Genomic DNA, 24261 nt, shown 5'->3' on the forward strand with positions numbered 1-24261 from the left:
GGAGTCACTGGATTGTGGATTTTGGACGCGTGCATGGCATCACATTTTCTGTGGAAGAGAGCTACTGCACAGGCTCAGGTCAAGTTCCATGGCCCAAGACAAAAACAATACGGCAGCGCGCAGAAAGTGATTACTGAAATGGTCCACAATGGCCCCATCGGAGAGCCACTGGTCGTTTGCTCAACGTCAAGCTCACGCCAAGCTGAGAGAGGCATTCTGTAAACTGCCGACTCCTGAGGAAATGTGATATGCAATTGTTTACTTCGATATGTTTCAAGTCTTGATAGCTTTGCAGTTACGGACCACACTGATGATTAACCTCCGCTTCGTTGCACTGACTTATATCCAAGCCTTCTCAAGTGAGTGTGAGCCAAGACAAGCCGAAGAGGTAGAGATAGATGCAATGCTGTGCCAAGGAACTATTTAACATAGGCAACAACAAACTTTTACTGCGTCACAGACAGCATCAGCATCCAATAGGAGGGTTTCAAGGGCAGCAGAAACAGCATTTTTCTATACACTCAAACCTCGTTATAACAAAATGGGATATAACAAATTAATGGATATAACAAAGCAATCATAATTCCCCTTGCTTGCTAATAGTGGGAAGAAATGGACATTGGCTATAACAAACTAATGGTTATAACGAAATAATTACAACCGCTCCTTCAATGTTGTTATAACAAGGTTTTACCGTATTTTATTTTTTTGTACATAATAGACCCTTTTCAAATGTTGGGTCTAACCACTCTGCTCAAAGCCAAACCTGACGCTTCAATGGCAGCATCAAGCAGCTTCGCCATACCAGGCAAATTAGATGTCCTTGAAAGCACAGAATGGAAAGCGGGGAAGCGATTCCTGCAAGTTGGTCCTTCTACGTCGCCTTCGCTTTGCAAAGCCGAGTGAGCTCGATTTGGGCAATTCTGTCCTCTTATCACCACATTAGAGCGTAAATATTGGGAGCTTTCGAAACTGCCGCTAGGTGGACCTGACTTTTGAAAAGGGTTTGTTGTGCAGGAAGAGCTTCCTTTCGAAACGGGCACATTCAAATCTATTCGGCCATAATAAGGGGGCCATTAAAATCGGCAATCCGGAATGCAGGTGTACCAAGTGGCGACAGTCAATCAATGCAGCTCTCGCTTCAGTTTGTTTGCATGCTCAAGTTCAAGTGCAATAAAAGAGCTCTTCACCTTGGACCAGTCTCCATCCATTATGTGTGCCTGGAATTTGGCAGCGGCTGGGTGGTCCAAGCTGCAGCCAGACTCCTGGATGAGCTGCTCTGCTGTCCGGCTACGAGGCAGAGCACCGAGAGGCAAGTCAGGCCAGGCCAATCCACCCACAGTAGTTTCGTGCAAAAACTCCCGAGTGCTTAACGATTAAATGAATAAACGAGAGAGATAAAAGAAATGTATGGAAGCTGTCTTGTCTGTTTTGTATTTTGTGTGTGGTCATGTCCCATTACTATAAAGTCCAATAATATGGATACAGCACCATATAAACAAGTATTTTGGGGACAAACTGAGCAGACACCTACACTGATTTTTGCCTCCTCATTAAGGACTTGTGTCGTGGGCTTGTAACACCTGATGCAATCAGTGCTCTATAAGCAGGGCACTGTGTCTCCAATCATATTTAGTAAGTTTTGAACATGGTTCATACGTTGCACAGAGTGGTTCTCACGACGTTTCGTTGTTGTTAAAATGTGAGTGCTCCGATAAAATAAAAAAACAATTGGCCTCAAATTCACACACACAATTATGTCAATTTACCCCATAAACGGGTGCATTAGTAACACTCCGCGGTGAGTGAACCTTCTGTACTACAGTGCTTGAGGTGATCATGAGTATGGCGGCAGCCCCATTGACGGCGGTACGTACAAACCCCATCTCATAACTTTCCACTTTGTTTTGTCTTTTAAAAGGATGCACCACAAACTTCGATCAGCGTATCTTATTTCCATTTTCATTTCTAAGATCTCATAGTAAAGGTTTACGATTCACACTGACAATGCTCTACATATTTTCAGTTGTACAGGACTAGTGCAATACTGTTTAAGACTCTTAGCTGTTGGTATGACCAATAAATATAACATACAATTTATATTGCCCCGTGCACCATCATGAAGATACGCTTCGCTGTTCATCTCAAAGATTCGCATACACTCTTACCCTGAGCGTAAACTATAAAAAGGCCAGAATGACCTTGTCTAGTGAGTCTCGCCTTAACTCTTTCCAAAACATTCTAGGTCGAATATTCGAAAAAGAGCTAGGGCGGCAATATGCAACAACTATAGCTTGGCAATCTCGTTCCGCTAGACAGTTTCCGAGACATGCACTCACAGTCGAGCAATCTTTAAAATATGACTAACCACTTACATCCATCACGTTAAATGACAAAAAGCCAGAAATAACACAGTGACACCTAAACTAAGTGCCAATCATTGCTTTCATAAAAAAAAAGAGTAACTTATAATTGTGTAGGTTTAGAAAGGGTTATATACGTAAAGACAAGGGACGGGACAACACATCTAAAAGATGTGTTGTCCGGTCCTTTGTCTTTACGTATATAACTCTTTCTAAACCTACATCATTATCAACGCGCTTACTAACAACTTATAATTGTGGCTGCTCAGAGAATCTCTAGACTGTCTTGATTACACCAAAAGCTTATTGAAGCCAAATGTAGTCCTTGCAATGAGAAGCAACATACCGTAATATCCCAAGAAATAGCCCTTTTTCCCCACTCAGACTCAGAAAAAGTTGGGAAAAAATGCTTAACTCGATTACCTGTCCACTCGTGCATGCAGTTTTACAAGGCTCCGTAGATGAAGTCAGTCCTTTGTTTAAAAGCTTTTAAAGGAATACAAAGTCTAAATTGAACGTTTCGGAAGAACAACTGCGAGAACTAAGCTCAACACTTATGTCAATTAGGCCTTATTTTCGATAGACGGACGTATTCTGAGAAAGGAATGATGTGGCTTTGACAGCCTGTCCTGCTTGGCTGTGCAATTTATTTCACGAGGGAATGTTACGCCCACAAACAAATGATTGTTATGTTTCTAAATAAACGGTGTGAATTGGAAATGACGTGGCAGCCAACGCGGATGTCCCGCCAAGATGGCAAGATAGCATATCGACAGGGAGCCGCGCGAGGCTACACAGGTGAGGCGAGAAGTAAAACGGAGAGAGCGGGCGAATGTCGGCAAACAGATGAGTGCAGGCACAAACTTGACACTCTGCGTCCACTGGAGATAAAGCGCTTATCGCGCCCAACCTTGCTACTTTTTCTGTTGTCCCTAGAAGTTGCGTCCACGGGCAATTTCCATCCCACGCGCTTGTAACGTAGTCCCACTAGGTAAATTAATGAGGTTAAAAAAATTGACTGATCTGCCAGCAAATGCAGCAGCACAACAATATTTCGACGAGTTTCGTGTTTTGTATGCGCCGACGAAACGTCGTACAGAGATTGCAGTGTCGAAGGTTTGCCAGCTTACCCGCATCTTCAATGTCTCCTCAGATTGAAACTATGGCTACGAAGTTCCAATGTCACCTCAAATAGAAACTATGTAAGAATCACCTAGAGTACAACTTGTAGCACAGAACTTGCCTATCAGCCTGGCAAAATATGTATATAGCCAAGTCTGATTAACTTACTTAATATTAAACCTGGGTTGTCCATGCAGGTTTTGAGCTTATGGTAACTACAACTTGCAGAGATTTCAATTTGAGTGACTGGCGCAAGACAGGCTTCACATATTCGGCAACACATCTTCTACTGTTTCATCCCAAGACCTCTTCACCTTCAAAATCGGTACAAAGGCTTTCTTTGACGGGCTTTACGTGCGGGTGGGTTTCAGTTACATCTAGGGTGACCACATCCCTCCTCGCGAAATGTGGGACACCTTGACCGAAGAGGGGAGGGGGGGGGTGTGTAAGAGAAGAACAGTATTATATTTCGACTGTTCTAACTGCACAAAAGAACATAGTGCGCACTCGAGCTGGTTTGAAGTTTACCATGATACTTTTTAACCCGAAACTGGGGCAGAAGGAGGAAACATTTTTTTCCCCTCGTGCTCCAGTCTCAGGTTAAAAAGAATCATGGGAAAAATAACTAATCGAGGAAATTTTCTAACACACGCCACGAAATGTGGCTCTGCTAACAGATTTAGTATACTGTCTTGTCCGAAAGCATATTATAGAGCTGCAAATTGCAATGTGGCAATTAAGCTCAAATAATTTTCACTCCCAGTAATATATATTTAAATTTTTAGTGCCACACATACTAATAAATGTGTCTAAGCTGAAAAAATAAAATCGACTGCAGCAGAACTCAATGCATCAAAAGAAAAGAAGAATCAGTAAATCTTTTATGGCTTCCTGTCGGCTCTTATTTTTACTAACATGCTCCTACACAAATTTCGAACCCTATGTCGTTTTTTTTATCGATGTAAGTTGCAGTCTTTTTGCGTTGCGTCATCATTTTCACAAAAAAAAAAAAAAAAATTTACAGCTATTTTTTTTATTTTTGCATTGACACGGCGCGATTTGAAAATAATTACAATAATTTATTCTTCAACTTTTGGTGAGCAATTTTCTCTGCAATATTTTGCCACCTAGGAAAGAGACGCACAACGGCGCATTCGCGTCAGGGCTTCTGCAAGAACGACGGTCGCTTCCCGCAATTCTCGGATAAAAAATGGCGCACCATCACGATTGACACGTTTACCAGCGACCTCCGCACTTCCCAGTGCCCCGTTGTTCGGCAGCGCCACGACTTGAGTCGTGAATTTTACGACAGTGTAAAATGCGGGACATTTAGAATATTTTGATATTTCTTGCGGTACGCGGGACACGAGCCCTTATGCAGGACAGTCCCGCGATTCGCGGGACGGGCGGTCACCCTAGTTACATGACCCAAGTAAAATGTATAATATATTCTGCACGTGCAGACTAAAAAATATTTTTACAATATATTCCGTAGGTGCAGACCCAAGAAATGTAGGAAAAGGTTAATGGAGCACAGTGCACTGTATTCCGTACAGTCTACCGAGGGTAACATAATTTTTTCTTAAGAACAGCTTGTCCCTGAAAGAATTGGTCTAGGAATTTGATCCCTTACGACAGTGGTTCTCAGCCACTATTGTTTCTGGGACTCCTTCTGGATCACCAGAAGAAAAGGGGGACTCCATTATCCGGGAGGGAGGAGTGGGTAAAGGCATGATTATAATAGCAAAAGTGTAAATGAAGAAAACTAAATACATGCAAACCAAGAAAATATGGTAAGGATATGGTAAAAGCGAGTTAAATGAATATTACCCATGTTGAATTAACCTGAGACTGGGGTAGAGAAGCAACGTCAAAACATAGAAGAGACAGAAAAAAGACAGGACAAGGTGTCGAGACCTCGTGCTGTGTATTTTGTATAATATGTATAATGATATGTTAGAAATAATCTTCAAAATGAAGGTCAGGAAGGAAAGCAATCCTTCAATATGCCATTAAAAAGAAGAAGAAAAAATAAGAAAATCAGAGCCAGTTGTTTTGCAAGCCCCAAAACAACAAACCCAAGTAACCGCATGTCCAATGCAGCCGGATCGCCTTTCAAGGCCACGGCCCTCCCATGAAACACGCCTCCGCTTTCCAGAAAGGTGCGTGACCGTACTGTCCTACGGTCCGTCCCCCCCCCCCCCCCCCCCCCCCAAACAAAAAAAAAAGAAAAATGATGTCGAGCTTAACAAAGGCGCGTAACCGGAATGACTAAGCTGTTATGCGGCACACAAGTTCAGCTAAGCAAATATGAAAGCGACGCACGGACGTCGATCGTCTGCTAAGCTTGTTGCCAGCAAGCCGATCACTTATTCGTTTTTTCGGAACTGACACATATGTGCCGGGATTCTGGAGAAGATCTTTAATCATGGCCGCGAATCCGAGCAATCGTAGAATGAATAAATGAACCGAAACTGCGTAGCCGTAGACTATGCTGTCAGTCCTGCCAGCTGTCTACTTATTTTCCCCACAAACGGCGTCTGCTGTCTATGATCTCGCAACGCGTCAAAAATGTTTCCTGAAACCCGAGAGATTAAACCAAAGAGTCGAGTTATTATTATTATTATTATTTTTTCATCCCAGATTGCGAAAGAAACGCGCATTGTTTGCACCCGTGAACAGACACACTGAATTTCCCAGCAGTTCAAAGGACGGAATGTTTGGATCTTGAAACCTATGACTATGACCTAGACCCTAGTCATCCAACCTTACGCAGTTGATTGGATCTAATCCGAACCGATTTTAAAGTCAGAATAGTACATGAAAGCAATATTTTATGGATCTAAAGGCTCTGGATCTATCTTCACCGAGATCGTAAGACCATGTCTAAACGTCCATCCTCGTTCGGATTACACGAAGCTCGAAATGCAAACTGCTAACAAAAGCCTTGGCGTGAATTGCCTCACTAAAACAAGCGCCCGAGGCTTTTCGAAATAAAAGGATCTTCCACGATTTTTAACCTAGACTAGTGAAGATCTTAAAGAGTAAGAAGAACTTGGAAACAAAAAGACATACATAGCAGCACCACTTTTCGCACCCCGAACGTGCCAATAAACGAAAACGACGCTTAAAACAGTTGGTGTATCATGATGTTGGGATATTAGAAGGGTTTCCAAAAAATCAAAAATATTTAATAGATAAAAAAAAAATGCACGTACGTACATTACGACAGAGTCACAGAGTGTGTATTGAAAACGAGCAGATGAAAGCGTTGCTGGCTTCTCCCAAACAAACGGCCAAGAGTTCGTCGGGATCTTAGAACAAGCGGGACATCTTAAAAAACATCCGAGAGATTCGGGGATGAATCAAAACTCCGACAATGAAAGAAGAGAAACAAACAAAAAGAAATCGGAGAAGTGGGAGAGAGAGAGAGAGAGGTGGCACCAGCATAACGAGGGACAAGAACGATCGGTGTGGATCTTCGAACGAACTTACTTGAGCCCCAAACCCCTGAGGTGTTGACCGATGAGTCTGATAATGTCTTGTTCGGTGCGTGAGCCAACCTTGGTTTTCTCGCCTGGTGCGGCTCCGTTGGCGGCGGTGGTCGAATCGTCCCCATTTTGCACAGCAGCAGAACAGCCGTTGGTAGCCTGCATGGTGGCAACGCGCTGCTTTTTGCGCGGTGGCGACGATCCTCCGCCGTCCTCGGAGCTCGTACACGAGGCCAGCCTTGCAGCACGAGAGTCCTTTGTTTTGAATTCTTTTTGGCGTTGCGGTCTTTTGGAAAGGGACGGGGAGGGAGGGGGCAACACAAATTGCAGCCGCAAAGCCCTAGGACGTGCTTTCTTTTTTCCCCTTGCCCCCCCTTGCCCAACCGAACGTGCGTGTGAGCACACGCGCACCTAGGGAGCCCCGAGACGGTTTCCTCACTCACGACGGGGACCTCAACTCGGCCAGAAAAATAAACACGGGGTCGCTAGCACCCAGGACTCGAGGTAGCGGACATGGTCCAAGCAGCACAGGCCCCCTCGACAACAGCAGTCAGCTGGCTTGCACGGAAAGCTGACGTCACGGACCGCGCGCTGCATCTCGGGATAGACCCAGCCAGTGCGCTGGCGGTCATGGCCGCGCCGCCGTTCGTATCCGGGTAGGGTGCCCCCCAAAACAAAACGACTCTAACCTAATTTCCGGGTCTTTTCCACGTAAACGGGCGTGTTTAAATAGTTGGGCCGTTTCCGATCAACCGGACTGGATTCTTTGCCGACACGGAGAGATGAAAACCAAAGAACGCGAAGTTCAAAGGCAAAGCTTGTCAAGTCAAGTTACACATGGCGGACCACCACAGATAAACAGATCAGAAGCCAGTCCCCGATGCCTTGGCGTATTGTTGTTTCCGTAAGAGTAGCGGTTCTGAGTTTCCGGGAAACGGATCGGGAGAGTTCCTTGAAAGGGTTGCGCAAGACGATCTACGGTTGCGTACACTAGTGGGGTTGAGCGACACACACAAGTAAGACAACGACTCACTCGGCTACCCCAACCACAGTCCAAACAAAGCAGCAGACTAAACAGTTCATATTGCAGGACGCTTCGTACTTCGTTACGTTAAGTCTGATTTGACTCAAAGGAGCACATGAAAACGATTCAATAAATATTGTATTGTATTTAGACGCCTATGAAAAGCGTTGAAATGCTATTAGGAGTTACATTCACGCGTGAACCTGAACGCAAATTTCGATGCGAATGTGCGGCGAGTTAGAAACGGCTCGATCGACTTCATCGACACACGCTTTGCGATTTCGCTTCGCCTGAAGAAATTCGTCGTCCGAGAGATTCACTGGCATAGGTTGGCCGAAAATACGAAAAGTTGCTTGGCAAGAAAAACAAGACCAAATATTCTGCGAAGAGAGTGTGGTTTGAAGCGTGGTTTGACCGAGGTTAGAGCCCGCTAAGTTCGAGCGACAGGACTCATGGCGAAAGCAAAGTCAAAGTAAGCGGACCCTTCAAAAGTCCCCTTTTAGAACGGGATAGAACGGCCGAGAACTCTCCGTTTTCCCGCCCCCTGCGCGAGCTGAGTCCAGGCTCGATCTAAGCCGTGACGATTGATTTCAGATTCATCCTAGTGCTTCTCGAAAGCCTCGTCTCCAAGCACAAGGTCGTGCTGAAGCGGGCACGACTGGACGAAAAAACTGAAAAGTGGATGTTCGATCCATACAGTAAGTGAGATCGATACGAGCCTAAAAAAATGCCCAAAATGTTAACTAAACTTTACCGTCCCATCTCTTCCAGTTCAAAGCTTCAGTGTCTACAAGGAAATCAAGAAGCTCAAGAGTCTGAAGTGAGCTGTGTCGGTGAGGACGCAGCTCGCACTTGTACATACATTATCACGCATCGAACGAATAAGTTACTTAGGAATTAAATATTTTCTTTGTATGACTGAAGCTTCTCCAAGATTTTCTCCTTCGATTGTCTGTGTAGTGTTCTCCAAAGATAGAGTAGTACAAATCTATGCCTCACAAATCGAATCGGTGCTTCGACAATGAGGAAAACAGTTAAAAATGACAGCCTGCAATTTGCAATCGTAGGAAGCTTCTAACTCGGTAAAGTAGATAGTCATAAAGAGCGCAATCGAAAAAAATTTGCCCTTTTTCTGCACTTTAGTGACCCAGGCAGTGGTATTGCGGACTGTATGGTGTGTGGTGTGTGGCGATGTTGCACAAATGAACTTGGTACGTGTTTTGTTTCTCTACGGCGAGAAAGTCGTCCTGCGTAGCGTTTCTGAAAGAAAGCCCCGCCAAAGCCGTCCCGATCGTTTTATGGACAACTTTTTATGGGCACACGTTTTGTCTACAACTTTTCACGCACACACGTTTTGTTGACAACCTATTTTTTTAGAGCCCAGTTCTTAAATATCTTTCGGCTTGAGCGGCGTCGCCATGAGCGTAACTGCGCATTGCATTATGGGTTGTTTCCCACAATGACGTCACACGTGAAGTCACTACGGTCACAAGTGACGTCATGAGGGAGGGCGAGGAGGAGAAAGGAAAAGGAGGGGAGCACGGATGAGGGACACACCCTCTCCTCCTCCTCCTCCTCAAGAGCTGCGCTCGAATTCGGCATTACAGGGAATTGTAAACGTCTTTCATTTTTTCACTAAGTGGATTGAATAGAATTCCTGGATTCATTTCGTTCGCAAGAAGCAGAACCAGAGTGGGCAATGGCGGAGCAAAAACCAATCCATGAGCCCTAGTCCCAATCTTGCAAACGGTCCGCCCAGTGCGAGGACACCCCTCGCTCCGCTCGTGGAACAATTTTATTATAATCTCGGGCCCGAGCTTGCCCGAGGCCTCGTCGGGACAGCCCGGGGTTCAGCAAGATAAAACACCATCCGGAAGTCGGCGACCGAGGCAATGCGCGCGGAAGGACTATTTCGACGAAACGTCGCGAGGTGCGTCGATGAAACAAATGCAGGAACCTCGAACTGTCGACAAAATGATCATCAATAAAACGTCGATCAAAGAACTGATTTCCACCGCCGCCAACGCTAACGTTCTGGCGACAGCAGAACGCAAAGTTTGCGTCTTTTGATATCGCGCACTGCAGCTTTGACTGCTATTTTGCATCGTGGGGTTCGGCCATACACACCCATCCATCCATCCACAACAAGCTCCGCCTTATGCACGCTGTAACGGGTGACGATAAGTGAAGTCTCTACACCCGTCAACAGCCTTCCACACATGCTGCACGCGCGAGAAAAGAGTTCACTTGAGTCCGACTTCGTGCACAAGAGCTTCGAGCGAGAGGCGGCAGTTGTCGTCGACGTAGGCCTGGTAGCTCCACGCTGCCACGTAGAACGAGAGGGTCTTCGAGTCGGCCACTGTGGCCACTTCCTCGACGAGGCACTTCTTGACTCCCAGCTCTTTGGCGTACGTGGCCACCACTTGCCGTGCCACCACGTCTGCAAAAGGCACGGCGGAAGACAGAGTTGAAAAAACCATGTGCAACACTCTTTAAGCCCTTAGTGTACCAATAGGAGTCGCAGCCTCCGTCTTTAGTTGAGTTTCAAATGAGCCAATCATCTGCCCTTCAAACCGGTTGCGAAGTATCGAAGCAACTTGTAACTTTGAGACGCAAAAACCAAGTCACCCTCTTCCAATTCCCGGTTTGAGAGTCTTTCGGCATTAAGCTGCTTGGGCATGGCATGAAAAGTGCCAACATTCCTTTGAGTGACAATGTTAGATTCTATTGGATCTATTGAGCTAATATTACCTAGACTGAGCACCCAAAACATTGCTTTTGTGCCTATAGTGGCTTTTTTTTTGCCAGCAAGTGAGCACAAAGAAGCTTCCCTCCTCTTCCTACTGGCACCTTTTCCTTCTCATGTCGTATTACACCTGAGACTGCGGTGGAAGAAATCGGAAGAACTTTCAGTAGAAGGAACAGACACAGAGAACGTCTCTGTGTCTGTTCCTTCTACTGAAAGTTCTTCCGATTTCTTCCACCGCAGTCTCAGGTGTAATACGACATGATTAGCTACCACCAGCTCGCCTGCACTCTCACCATCTTTTCACCATTTCCTTCCTCAAGTTTCCAGCCGAGAGATAATCAAACCAATTCCCTGACAGGGGGCACCAGCTTTCAAAAATAGGCGGATTGGAGAGTTACGTTCACTCGACCGGCCATCTAATTGCCATTATCCCCCCCCCCTCGTGTTTGGACTAAAACTGGTTTAAGAACTGAATCAGACAAGTTATGCGCAGCACCATGGGAGTAAGAGTCTAGCCCTACAAAATATGTTATTTGCTCAAGCGTTGGACGAAAAGAAGGCCTTTCTAAGGCAGATGGAACTACTTGCTGCACACCCAACAAAGAGGACAGGCTGTGGATTCAGGGGTGCAGTGCAGTCAATTCTTACGAAGGCGGTTCAGTATGACGTTCCATTTTTTCCTCAACTCACAGAATCTGTCAACGGGCCACGTCAAAAAAAGGATGTCCTCGGTGTCTCCGCTGGCAGACGAGATTCTCCGACTGTGCAGCTCCGCCGTGGCTGCCAGGTTTTCGACGATGGCAGACGCCTTGGCAACCTGGCATTCCTGCAAATTATTTCGGCGATCGAAAGCCATAAAAACTCTGGCACCCTGCTATTCAGAAAGACAACAGCTCTCGCGTGCCGCACATCAACCGATATCAATGTCATGGCGCGTATTTAGCCACGGTTCCCGGAATGTGTCTTTGACTAATGTGTTTACCGTCCATCCATGCATCGAAAGCGGTCCCAAAGTGGGAAAAAGCTGGGTCACAAAGAGCCGGCACGTTATGCTGTGGGATGTCGTGATCTTTGCGGTTGGTCGTAGAAATGCTGGCGAAGAATGCGAGTGTCGCCGTTGTTGTGGCATCCTACCTCAAGTCTGGTTTCCGACCTACGGTGGAACAGGAGGTCTACTGCATCCAACTCCGGAGCTGTGCCAACTGTGGCAGACAACAGCGTGACACCACAATGTCACCAGGTCGCACAAGCTACCACCCGTGACAAAGGGTGCAGCCATCAGCATCCATCCATCCATCCAAACAGCCAGAAATCGGGGGCAATGCAAACGCATCGGTCGGATACAAGCTTCATCAGGGTTTTCTATATAAGCTTCGCTATGTCTGTCATTAGAGAGCACGTGCCATAGGAAGGGGCTGGGCAAATAGGGCTTCTGGTTTTCATGTGGTGGCGCTCGTGATGCAGCTATGCGGTGAAAACCGTGCTCCGTTTCGCAGGAAGCAGAGTAAAGTAAGTCTGAGCATTATAGAGCTTGAGGCACTAGCAGAAGAAGAGAAATTCATCCTCTCCAGATTATGCTCAAATTTTATTTGGTATTTGCATTTGCAGTAATATGAGAGAAAATACTACTAAATCCGCAGACTTTGTTTATGACGCCCATTAAAAATTTAAAGCTTTTATAAACATTTCCTTGTACCCTAGTTGCCTTTTTCTATAATAGTTGTGTTTTGATTTTTTTTTTCTCTGTGTATATATTCCAGTGATGTTTTGTGAACTTTTTATAAATTCCACTCTCTGCTAAAATAAAATAATAAGAAAGAGCTGCAGGTTGCAAAGATGCAGCGAATGAAAATTGAATCTTGCGAAACTGGGTTCACTGTGTTGTTGACGACGCCCGTTTATTGATACTAAACAGTTGAAACGATGGCGTCTACTTTGGCACGGAGTTGGCCTCTGTTATTCGCTTGAAGCCACCTTGTTCGCTCAAAAGGGTCAGATGGTATTTCATGGTGTGATACGGTGTTATTAAAAGTGGGCCCACATTTGCTTGCACCGCAAAATGGTGTGCACCAACTCGTGCCTAAAATAGAACCTCGGTATGACCTATAAATATTCACCCCTTCATGTCAAAATGTTACAGCTATAAAATGGATGCGTAATTATTTTTACATTCTGCACGCTAACCATTTTAATCTGGCAAACAAACTGAGGGTCACTGTTGGTCAATTTATGAGTCGTGCGACATGACAAAGATGTGACATCACAATGTCACGTGAGGCAAGAAAGTAGCGCAACGCTGACCTTCGCAGATTTACACCTGATTGCCCACCACCATTATTATGTAACAAATAGATACAGCACTTGTGCTAATATAGTGATAAGCAATATGCCAGGTGTATACGATTAATATATGTGCTACAAATATATAACAACATAAAAAAAGAACTAAAGTGTATTTAAGGTGATACAGTTAGCACGAAAAATGAAGACACTATTCTTCTGGAGGAATTAACAGCTAAAGGTTTAGCATCAGCAATTCTGTCATAGCATCCCGTTAACCTCTTCACAATATTGCCGGTGTTTTGAAGTATTTGGGACGGGGAACCCTGTTAAGTTCAGAAATGCCGAGACACCACTGGACAGGTCAAGCTCAGATGAGCAAGATCCAAACATTCTCGCGAGCTGTATCGTGCGCCAATCGTTTTGTAGCCACGACAGCCACGGGATGACGCTTCCGAAAGTTTTTTTTTACGCACCATTTCAGTCCAGACGTCCAGCAACATCGAGCAGAGCTCCGAGAGCTTGTCGGCTCTGATGTTGGCATCCTCGGCTTCTCCGCCACTTTCGCTGGTTTCAAGGCTGGTATTGCAAGAAAGGGGATATTTGCGCGTTGAAGTAAAAAGCATTAGAAATACCATGAATGTCTGATCACAATTCCCCAGAGATAACGCGCTATTTTATTTGAAAGAATATTACCAGCATCCATCGACACTACTCGTGGCTGCTACAGGGATGTCTCGTTAATTCATTAATGTGGACACTTCCATTCGCCGAAAATTGATGAATGTATATTTAACCAGTTCGTACCCGAAAATTAATGACAGGATCTACGTCGTGTGATGCTGTGCTCCACTGACTGGTTTGTTAAAAGATACGCTGTGGAGTACCTTACCAAGTAATGCAAAAATATTCCAAAAGCCGGGAATCATAATGATCAAAAAAAAAAAAAAAACTGCTCCGACTTTACTCAACAAGATTAACAATTTAATCAAACGTTTCGTCTCCCATGCAGGAAACATCGTCAGTGAAACCTACAAGCAGGAATGAGGGAAAAAACTTCAACAGTCCTATTTAAGCAAGTCCGCGTACACATCGGGGAGGGGGCCGGGGTTGGTACTGCCACGGCCGGTCTCGACGCGCGCGCTCGCTCTCCCCTACGGCCTGAGCAGGAGGGGCATTTGCTGCCTATCGCCGCAACTCTCCGGGGGCGCTGCGAGCCAACCCAGCTCCGCTCGACGGGAGCCGCTGAAATGTTCGCTCGACGTAGCCTCGGCGCGCGCTGTTTGACGCATCTTGCACGTGTCGCTGAACGGCTGCTCCCACTGCGTTGAGCAAGCACTTTACAACCGTGCTTTATGCAGTCACCGCTATAGGCATGCAATGCAGGGAACTAGTATATGGATCTGAAAACAATGAAGTTGGCATGCTGTCATGGCGCATAGTATCAATGGGCACGGCTGGATTATTTGCGAGTCACATGAGTAAAAGAGAAGCAAGATATTTCAACATGAAACCAGGGTTAGGAAACATTTATTTTCCTATTAAAGGCCTTCACAGTCAGTAGTCCAAAATGTATTATGACAATAACAGCGTTTGCCGCTCCAAAAGGTTCAAATGTACCTGTTCAACCTTCTCTCACTGAGCGAAAAACACCCCATCAGACAGATTCTTTACTTTTTAAAGCCCTGAAATCGTTTCACATACGTAAAAGGACTGAACTCAATAACAGGCATTGGTTGTATAACATATACAACGTTATCGTGCGACTCAGAGTTCCGAGGAATGTCAGTCACAGCCTGAAATGCTTTCGCGTTGGTTTGTGGGTGAATCCAGACGGCTTGTCATTCTGGTCTGTTAATTTCTTTGTGTAGTTGACGAGAAGAATTCGCAGGAATTTTTCAGAGATCAGATGTGCCAAGCGTTTGGCGTGACTCCGGTCAACACCTTCTGGGCAGCTTAGGAGGGGTGAATCTTCTAGATGTGGCTCAACTATTAGGTGCAAGGCTTCGAGAATCTTTGATCGTGGGAGAACTTTGACCGCCTTTTCAAAAAAAGTCGAAATCGTTTCCAGGAGAGCTAGAAACTCGGGCTTCGGATAGTGAAGTTCACAATTTTCTTGTGCGCTCAGAAGTTTGTACAGAGGACTGCTAGTCTTGTTTGTTGTCACAAGCATGACGCAAGCGTGACATCCAAGATCGCTGACAAGCTTGGCAAGGTATCCACCTACATACACCAAGCCTGAATAAGCAACAGACGCAGGCGGTGCTGAAAGATGTGCTTTCAGGGCTTTCAATTCTTGAACTACATCTTGAGGAACAGAGGCGGCCGCTTCTTCTGCGTCTTCATATTTTACAGCGACTCCTTTCGATGGCAGGGCTTTTTTCTTTACTATGTGGTCCAAAGCTGTTGTAACGGCTCTTGCGTCCAGCGCGTCGTTACCTCCGCACATAAAGCGCAGTCGTCCAAACAATGCCTCAATGGTATCACTGTTGAGTTTTCTAGTCAGAACGTAACTGACGCCTTCTCTCAGTAGACACCTGGTTACCTCCACTGTGGATTTCGTGCTGAAAAGTAGGGCACTGTATGTTTCCTCAGTGAAGTTCCCAACACCAGTGGCAATGGAACATTCTTGAATCGTCTTCACGTAGCTGGAAAACTCATTTTGCAGCCACAGTAGTCTGTCATCGTCTTCTCTGGAGATGGGCATTTTGCAGCCACTTCCATTGTAGGTGCTGTCGTGAATGTCGAACCATTTCTTCATGACTTTCATGAAGTTGATCGTCGATGTTGCATCCCTGAAAGTGAAGAGAAGGGAGCTGGCTCGCGAGTTCTGCTGGAGATGTTCCAGTGCGGCAGTGACTTGGGGCGAAAACACCTGCACGGCGCGTAGCACGTTCATTTTTTCTAGATTCGACGGATACACATGTTTTCTTGTAAGATTTCTGGCCAACTTTATAGACATGTCCTTTTGGTGCTCATAGAGTTTCTGGACAAATGTGCCACTGATGACGCCAGTGCCGTCTGTGAGCTCCCGTTCCAAAAACTGGCTGCGGACATTCTTGAAAACATGGCAAGGATCGAAGCTTAAAAAAATTTCTCGTTCTTCGTCGTGAGGATGCTTCACTATGGTTGACAAGGAACCATTCCCCATGAGCTTGAACATTGTTCTGTTCGCTGAGTAGTTATCGGTAACTATTCGAATCACCACAAAGCCGCATTCCTCAGCTGCAGAGATGACGTCCTTCGTCCACGCATACAAGTCTCTCCCGCTCAGCTGCTTGGTGAAGTAGTACGAACATGGGATCTTGTACGAGCTGGCCACTCCGTGGAGCACAAAACACAGGACTCGGTTTGCAAGTGTTTCGTTCTTTGTACGTGGTGCACCGCTTTCTGGCTGGTCTCTGATTCCAAATACTACATCGGACTTCCGGTCGTATATGCACTTTGGCTTTATTGCTGCTTCATCGATTATTAACGAAGCCATGTGCTGTTTGTGGCTGAGAAAGGAAGCCTCGTGAATGAGCCTTTCCTTCATGGCGCCGCTCATTCCAGAAGAAGTTGAGCTGGGACCTACGTAGCGCTGCAGTGTGCACTTGTGTGGCAGTGTCAGCAGGTTAGTCCGGGCATGATCGTAACCTTTTGGCGAAAGAAAGCGCCACATGACGCACTCTCTTATTACTTCTTCGGGATAAGACTGGAATTTCTTCTGGTATCCGTCAACTTGGTGAAGCAGGAAGACAGCCTTTTTCTCTCCCTTTTCAGCGTCTGAAGCGATATTTTTCAAAGCTGAGTAGCGCTTGTCGTCATGATATGAGGAGATTACCTTTCTCTCTGCTTCTAGTTGCTGCTGTGTTTTTGAGCAACTGGAGCGATAGTAAGCTACCTGCGAACGAAGTCTTGCTATCATTAAAAGATATCGACTTGCTCGCTGCGCATCGTTGTTTCTTGTTTGGGTACATATAGTAGCTTTCTGCTTGATTTCACCTCCCGGCGACTCAAGCACTGCATTCTCGCATTCTTCTGGCTCTGCCTTTCGTTTTGATGGCTTCCTAGAGGGAGCAGTGTCTCGGACTTTTAGGGTCCTACGTGCTTTCTTCGCACTGGGTGCTAGGTAAGAAGGATACCCTTCAAATACGGTTGGTACGGCACCAGGAACCAGTTTTCTTATCTTACGGTCACTGACGTAGTCACTCGCCAAGAAGTGCTTGCTGCATACTGCAGTCGAGGGTGATTTGTCATTAATGATGAGATTTTCTCGAGAAATGTTTTTTTGCCATTTGGCACACAGTTCCTGGTCAACTGGAAACTGGTGAAACGACACACCGGGAGTCTTTCCGGACCGCGACTGACAAAACGACACACAACAGTACACCATAGTCACAATATTGATATGCGCAGCTTGACTTCACAAGTTCATGAGAGAAGCATGAGTATCCATGAAAAAGTCGATGCAGAAACTTACTGAGAGACGTGACCTCGTCAGCAAGGCACGCGAAGCATGAGGCACTTTCGTTCACATACACAGCGGCAAAAACAACACGTGGAAAAACGAGCCCGCGCGCTCGCCGGCTTCCTCTCCAAAACCACCCGGCGCCGCCGCACTGGCCGCACCATGGATGGATGGATGGATGAATACGGCTGAGCCCTTTGGATCGGGCGGTAGCTTACGCCACCTAGCCATTTTGTTTTACCATTTAAGCTTAGAATATTTAAATGTGAAATCTATATTCACTCCGCAGTGCAAAGAAAGTGAAGCTATGAAACCCCCTTGCCATCAGTGATTAAGAAAATACCTAGTTTTCTCTCGATTTCTGCCACCATTCACTTAATCTTTGCTTGGTAATCTCTACAGTCTTGAAATCCACTCTCCCTTCGCTGTCTCAATCTGTCTTAAAACCCAATGACTTTATTAAATCTATGTTGTCTTCGGTAGGCATAGGGTGAAGCCCTTTACAGTAGAGTATCAAGTGCTCAGCCGTCTCGTCCTCCTCTCCACAAGCAGTGCACACTGTATCGATTTCCTGGTACTTCACTCTGTATGTTCTGGTTCGCAGAACACCCGTTCTTGCCTCAAACAGCAATGAGCTTCCCCTAGAATTGTCATAAATGCTTTCTTTGGCAATAACTCTTTTGTTTAATTTATAGCTTTCTAGAGCAGTCTTTGTCTGCATTCCCTCTAGCCACCGATCTCTTTCTGTGGCCTTAACTTTCTTCTTAACTGAGACTTGCTCTTCCGTATCTTCGCTATAGCCCAAAAACCTTCCTCTTAATTTCCTAGTGCGCTGTCTCCACTTTGTGTCTACACCAGGGTGTCGAACCGGAACCGAACCGAACCGAAAACCGGAACAGAACCGTTATTTTTAGCCGAACCGGAACTGAACCGAACCGAAATCTTCGCCGCCATCTTGGAACTGAACCGGAACTGAACCAAAAAAAAATATAACGGTAACCGGTTCAAAACGGTTCACGGTATTTTTTTTTAGTATTACAAAGTTATTTGGGTATAAAAAATTGGCACGTGTATTCCTCTACGTATTGATCAAATCGTTATATACAGAATTGCAATGTATAATAAATCCTGGTTTTTCGCGGCGCTTTCTTATTGGCACTATGATTAGCCATGTGTCACATTGTCACGTGACGTCATGATGTCAAGACATGCTGTCAAGTAATGTCACATCACGTGACCCCGTGATGTCACGTGACTCACCGCGTTAAGTCGATTCAAATTGAGAACGTCGCTAGATCTATTAACGTTTTTGATACCGTGACGTCACATGACATCAAAACTTCGCACTGAGAGTAACGTGACACCATGATGTACTCGATTGTCATGATCCCGAGTCGAATGCTCTGGTTCATGACAACCAGTATCGCCAAACATTCGGGTAACGGCTCGTGTTGAACTCAAAAATTATGATGGGCCCGAGTCCCACAAGAGCTAGAAACAGAAACAAACGAAAGCGACAAGCCTCAGACACATGCAGCATGTTCGCGATGGTACGTTTATACGGCATTGAGTTGTTCGGTGCTCGCGAAGTTTGAACGAGTGTTTACAAGCCTGCAAATGGTACCATCGTGCGCAGGATACTCGTGTTTGAGCATAGCCTTCTTTATTCTACAAAGCCTGTCAAATCGCAAAACTCTCTGGTTTAAGGCTATCCGCTGTCGTTTGTTTCTGTTTGTCGCTTTAGTGGGGCTCGGGCCCCACTATAGCCGAACTAAAACTATACTTGAAGATTAGCCCATGCTCTCTGCTTTGCCAACCCTGCGTATGACCATGATAAACATTGACGGTGCATATACTAGGATCAGATCACGTGGCTGATAGTTCTAATTGCGAGTTGAGGAGGGGAAAGCTGTTTCATTTCTTGCTTTCGACTGTCTGCCATTTCGCGGAGGGGCAAACTAATGGATGCTTTTGCAAGTTATCAACGTCAGGGATTACAACTTAGCGGTATTTACTGAACTTAAGGTAAAAAAAAATGCTGCACAACCCATTTTACATCTATGCACACCATTGAGGCTCCCAAACGTGTTTTCGTTATTGCTGAACTGCCTCAGAAAGTTGTACCGAGAATAGAAGTGTTAAAGGGTGTAAATGTGACGTATTAGTCCGACGTTACATGGAACTATTAGTGTGTACGGGAGGGATACCTGAGAAGAAAGATCCTAGTGGCCTCACGGGGATAGCCGAACGTTGGCAGCCGCTCTAAGTCTCACATGAGTGTCGTTCTCAAGTTCTCCAAGTTTCGACCGCCCTGTATTTTGTTTAACCTTCACAGTTTGTTGCAAAGTAAAAGCAAGGAAGAATTACTGTTAACAAGTGACACAAATATAATTGTCGAGTGAACACCACTCAATACGGAGCAGGCAATCCCTGAGGAATAAAAAGTATCTTGAGGAGCAACTAAAAAAAAAAAAAAAGGGAGTGGAGAGGGGGGTAGTTTTAAAGCATACTGTGCCGTAAAGATTCCTCTGCCCCGCATTTTCGGCGCAGACTAGAAAGCGTGGTTTGGAAACGATAGTGACAGATGGGTAGTTGGTACAACTTTTATTTGTAAAAACACTCTTGCCAGAAAGCACGTTTTCGCCGTGCCAGATACTCGCGCCGTGCCTAACGACGATGCACCTACAAGAAAAATGTGTGCCTCTCAACTACATAGCTTGAACTGAGCGCAAAACGTTTGCAGCGTGCATTTTGCCCCATCGGATTTGATTTTCTCAGCAAGAACAACTCGCAATGACCACCAGTATCTAGTGAGATTACGTCACGTGCAAACCATGTTAAATACTTCAGCTTTCTGGTGAAGTGCGAGTTCGCAACACTAGCAGTAGGCGTCCAAGGTGTAAAGTTGTGTAGTATTTATAGCAGTCTCGCGATGATATACGGCAGCCTAATGAAATGTTGCAGCACATGACTGATAAAGAACAGAGTCGTGAAGTAAGGTCCCAAAACAAGTGCACGTCAAAACTAAGATAACATTAGCCTCCCGAGGTAGTATCTCGCGACGTTTCGAGCTGAGGCAAGCTGATGCCCAAAAGTGATTTATATTAGGATTCTAAAAATCTTCGTTTGCCCTGCGCGGAATCTATGTTTAATTAGGAATATCATTTTATGCATTTCTATGCTTTTCTTTTTGCAGTAAAGCGTTCTGTAAGGGATTATTTAGAAAAAATTCCGTGTCATCTCCTTATTTCTGCACATTTCGTGTATTTGCCTTCTGATATATCATGTGACCACAGTGTTTTTTGGCATACCCTGCAACCCAGTATTTTACACTGCAAAACAGCTAACAAAAGCACGTTACCGAAGACTCAACAGCTGGTGTATTTTCGAGTATCGTCCTTCCGTGTCGGTCTCAGGCGGTTATGTGAACTTCACAAAGTCCAATTTATTGATGATAATAAAAATATACTTAATTCCTGTCTGAAGATTTGGCAGCATAAATAGAAGATCGTCACCTCAAAGATATATAAGTAAATGCACCTTTAAATTATCTGAAAGATGTTCTGCAAATCTTTTCCGGCGCTTTTATCCTCAATAGACACGTTATAGGTGATTTGGAAAAGCTTTAAATAATGTTTTTTTTTTATATTGAAGCTAATTTACATAACTATATGTGTTCCTCACGCATATATACTGGAACGAATGGTGGATCTATGATGATTGCACACTTAAACTCTCAGAAAAAGTCCAATTAAGTAGCTTCCGAATTGAGTAGAGCATAAAATCCCACTTTGTTCTATTTAACAAAAATCATCAATTAACGAGGGTGATGCTTATTTGCAAATTAAATTAACCGGCATTTTGTCAAGAGCAAACCTCAAGAACCAGACTATGCCAGTTTATCCAATATAATAAAATGTTCACATGGGTAAGCACTGTTTTAGGTCAGATTCGATCTCAGTACGAAGGTGCTCTTAGGTTAGAGTGAACAATTTCAGCCACTCCTTTTTGCATGATTCGTCGCCCGCATCATGCTGCTGAGAGCAAACAATGCTAGTTAGAAAAACAAGCATTGCGATTGTCGCTTAGTGTTTCTATAAAATATAGACTGGAAGGACTTGTCCCGTTACTTTCGTGACATCTTGAAAATTATATTGCCTTGAGTTCAGTCGTCTCGTCATCATATATATATTGTGAAACGTATTCCATAAAACACATTTTATGGTGTATATGGCGACGAACTGCCCATTTCATGATTTTATTCACTGTAATGAATTCCTTAGTTCAAGGGCAAAACCACGAATCAACATCTAATATTGCGATACAAAGTTGTACCAATCACGGGTATTTTAGGCAACCTACTTCACTTCGCGAAAACATTTCGATTCAGGTACAATGTATGTGACTCTGGCAAACGAAGGGATGTTGAGTCGTATAAACACGACGTTTTGTATGTCAATGTAGATTTTCCTTTCTTGTTGTGTAGGTATAAATAACAGAATTTTATAATTTTTGTACCTGAAAATGAAACTGGATTGAACAAACTATAAAAAAAAAAAGAAAACTATATACTGTAAACGACTTATTTTTCGTGGGCTCAATATTTCGCGATTTAGGTCAAAGCTGAAGTTTCGGAATAATTCGCGGGTTGTAATTTTCTCGACGCGGTGGAATCTCAATATAAATTTCAATCTGTTTATATTTTACAAGAATTCTTCGGGGACCCATTTTTCGCGGATTGTAGGCGATTCGCGAAATTCTCAAAAATAAGTCCTCGCAAAAATCAGATCGTTTACAGCAGTTAGTTTCACGGCCTAAATAGCGCATATTGACAGAACAACGCGGAAAATATATTATCAATTTAGCGGTTCAAACCGGTTCGAACCGGTTTGAACCGTTATTTTTTGCGCCCCGGAACTGAACCGGAACTGAACCGAAAGCCGTGAACCCGAACCCGAACCGAACCGATAAAAATATCGGTTCGACACTCTGGTCTACACTCCTCATGTATAAATAGCTGAAAACCTTTCGTGCCCATTGCTCCCCATCCATTAGCCTCAACCTATCCTCAAATTCTACCTTGCTCACCGCTTCCCTGCTCTCAAATGATGCCCATCCACGGGTTGGCTCGCAGCGCGCTCTCGCGGAGAACACCGGTGGCGCAGCGCAGAAAAAAATGCATTGCCTCCTCGGCGCCTGCTCAGGCCGTAAGCGAGCGCGCGCGTCGAGACCGGCCGTGGTACTGCAAGCTGATGAGTCACTTCGGATGAACCATGATTCCACGAACCTGCGTGGACCCCACCTTTGTTCGCGCGCCAGAGTGGACGCATTCTCAAAGTCGAAACAGTGACCCGTAGTCCAACAACGTTTGATTAAATTGTTAATCTTGTTGAGTAAAGTCGGAGCAGTTTTTTTTTATCCTTACCAAGTAATACCTTTTCAGTTTGGCTGTGGCGATTCTGTTGAGCAGCACCGTTCCGTCCACGTTCAGCTTGTCCCATTTCTGGACAATGTTGTAAATGTCCGCGCAGCTATCCCTGATCTTTCTCGGGATGCCCGTCAGGTTGGTCTTGGAAGGGGTCCTATCTGCAACTGATTCACAAATTCGACAAAGCATTTTTTTTTCCTTTTATAAGAATAGCAAAACGAGATTGTCGATAACAAACAATACGATGGAACATTACCTGAGATTGGCGAAAACGAAACATCTTTCGAAGGAGAACCGCTGACGGCCATCATGAGCACATGGCCTTGTTGTTTCTGGATGGAGAGACGATGGAAGTAAAACTGGTAAAACCTACCGCAATCCCAAATGCCTTTAAAAAAGTAGTTCTTCCTTCGTGCATTCGCCTGTAAAAAAAAAAAAAAAAAGACTCGTTTAATTTTTAGAGTAAGTTCCCCTTTTCGTATAATGAGGTATTTCTCTATATTAAGAGTACGATCTCTATGATATCAAGTAAGAGTGCTTAGAACGTCGCGTTTTCAAACCTTTCAAACAGACCATGACATGACGTTGAGGGGTTGTGGTAGGTTTTAAAAATAATCAGAAAACCCATGGTCAAGCTCTATTCGTTTGGTAGTTCTATTAATGACTGGTTGATTAGCTAGTTGGTTCACTCTAGGTTATATTATTATATTATTTAATCAGCGAAACAAAATAAATAGGCACGTATGTTGTGTTACAAAATTAGTTTATGTATAGACATTTATATTAAGCGTATATTTTAATTTGGCTGTTAGCTCGCGCCATCTTTGCGTTGTGGCGCGAGACTTTCGTAGGAAAGACTGAAACGGAAGCAAGTGTCGCGAGTCGCCTTCCACTCCAGAGCAGGTTGTGATAAAATTTTCACAATAATCGAGGAGGTTTATATTTGATGATAAGTCACAAAATACGAAAGGTCAACGAAGACGTGTCTTTTAGCTCATTTTTAACTCGGCGTCGGAGCAAGACTCAATAAAACCAGAAATAGTCGAGACGAAAGCCTGTATTGCCTGTTTGTCTTCAATTTTCCTCTTACGTTATCGCAAAGTAAGCTGTCCTGACGATGCAAGATAACGCAACACAACTCGCCCATTTCTTTCAGTGAATGTCGACACGCACAATGAACGACTCCCACAACGTTGAGTCCAAAGATGTCGAAGCTATTTTTCTTACCGGCGACTAGAGAAAACTTCGGCGCGCACTTTATTGGATGAAATTTGGTGACGTCACGACCAATAGGAGCACGGAAACAGACGCGGTCTCCTCAACGCCAGGAGAAACATCGGAAACATCGTGCCTG

General features: G+C 44.8%; 2 protein-coding genes across 3 annotated transcripts in view; both read right to left on the bottom strand.

The window, feature by feature from the left end:
• Positions 1 to 8231, bottom strand: part of LOC120849755 (WD repeat-containing protein 26) — a 39990-nt gene extending 31759 nt beyond the window's left edge. The window contains exons 1-2 of one of the 2 annotated variants that reach the window (XM_040221975.3): positions 6981 to 8231; positions 1191 to 1290 (exon numbers count right to left, since the gene is read on the bottom strand). In XM_040221975.3, the coding sequence (XP_040077909.1) occupies positions 1191 to 1290; positions 6981 to 7141 (261 nt within the window). In that variant the 5' untranslated portion in view covers positions 7142 to 8231. Of the gene's footprint in view, positions 1 to 1190; positions 1291 to 2786; positions 2905 to 6980 lie in introns of those variants that run through there. The other variant, XM_040221974.3, reaches the window with a different exon arrangement.
• A 1431-nt stretch (positions 8232 to 9662) lies between these two features.
• On the bottom strand, positions 9663 to 23486 carry LOC120849756 (cyclin-dependent kinase 2-interacting protein). The gene is made up of 6 exons (XM_042293462.1): positions 23481 to 23486; positions 23164 to 23239; positions 22915 to 23071; positions 13506 to 13608; positions 11440 to 11575; positions 9663 to 10440 (listed from the first exon to the last, which is right to left on the bottom strand). Exons 1-6 carry the CDS (start codon positions 23481 to 23483, stop codon positions 10244 to 10246), a joined length of 672 nt encoding a protein of 223 aa, XP_042149396.1. The 5' UTR covers positions 23484 to 23486; the 3' UTR covers positions 9663 to 10243.
• Positions 23487 to 24261: the final 775 nt, after the last annotated feature.

Source organism: Ixodes scapularis, unplaced genomic scaffold, assembly GCF_016920785.2.
Source record: "Ixodes scapularis isolate PalLabHiFi unplaced genomic scaffold, ASM1692078v2 PGA_scaffold4__175_contigs__length_147842914, whole genome shotgun sequence".
Taxonomy (NCBI): domain Eukaryota; kingdom Metazoa; phylum Arthropoda; class Arachnida; order Ixodida; family Ixodidae; genus Ixodes; species Ixodes scapularis.

Coding starts and splice junctions, on each gene's coding strand:
- LOC120849756 (XM_042293462.1), bottom strand. Junction 23,072..23,163: donor TTCGTTTTCGCCAATCTCAG/GTAATGTTCCAT, acceptor TTTGTGAATCAG/TTGCAGATAGGACCCCTTCC. Junction 11,576..13,505: donor TGGACGTCTGGACTGAAATG/GTGCGTAAAAAA, acceptor AATAATTTGCAG/GAATGCCAGGTTGCCAAGGC.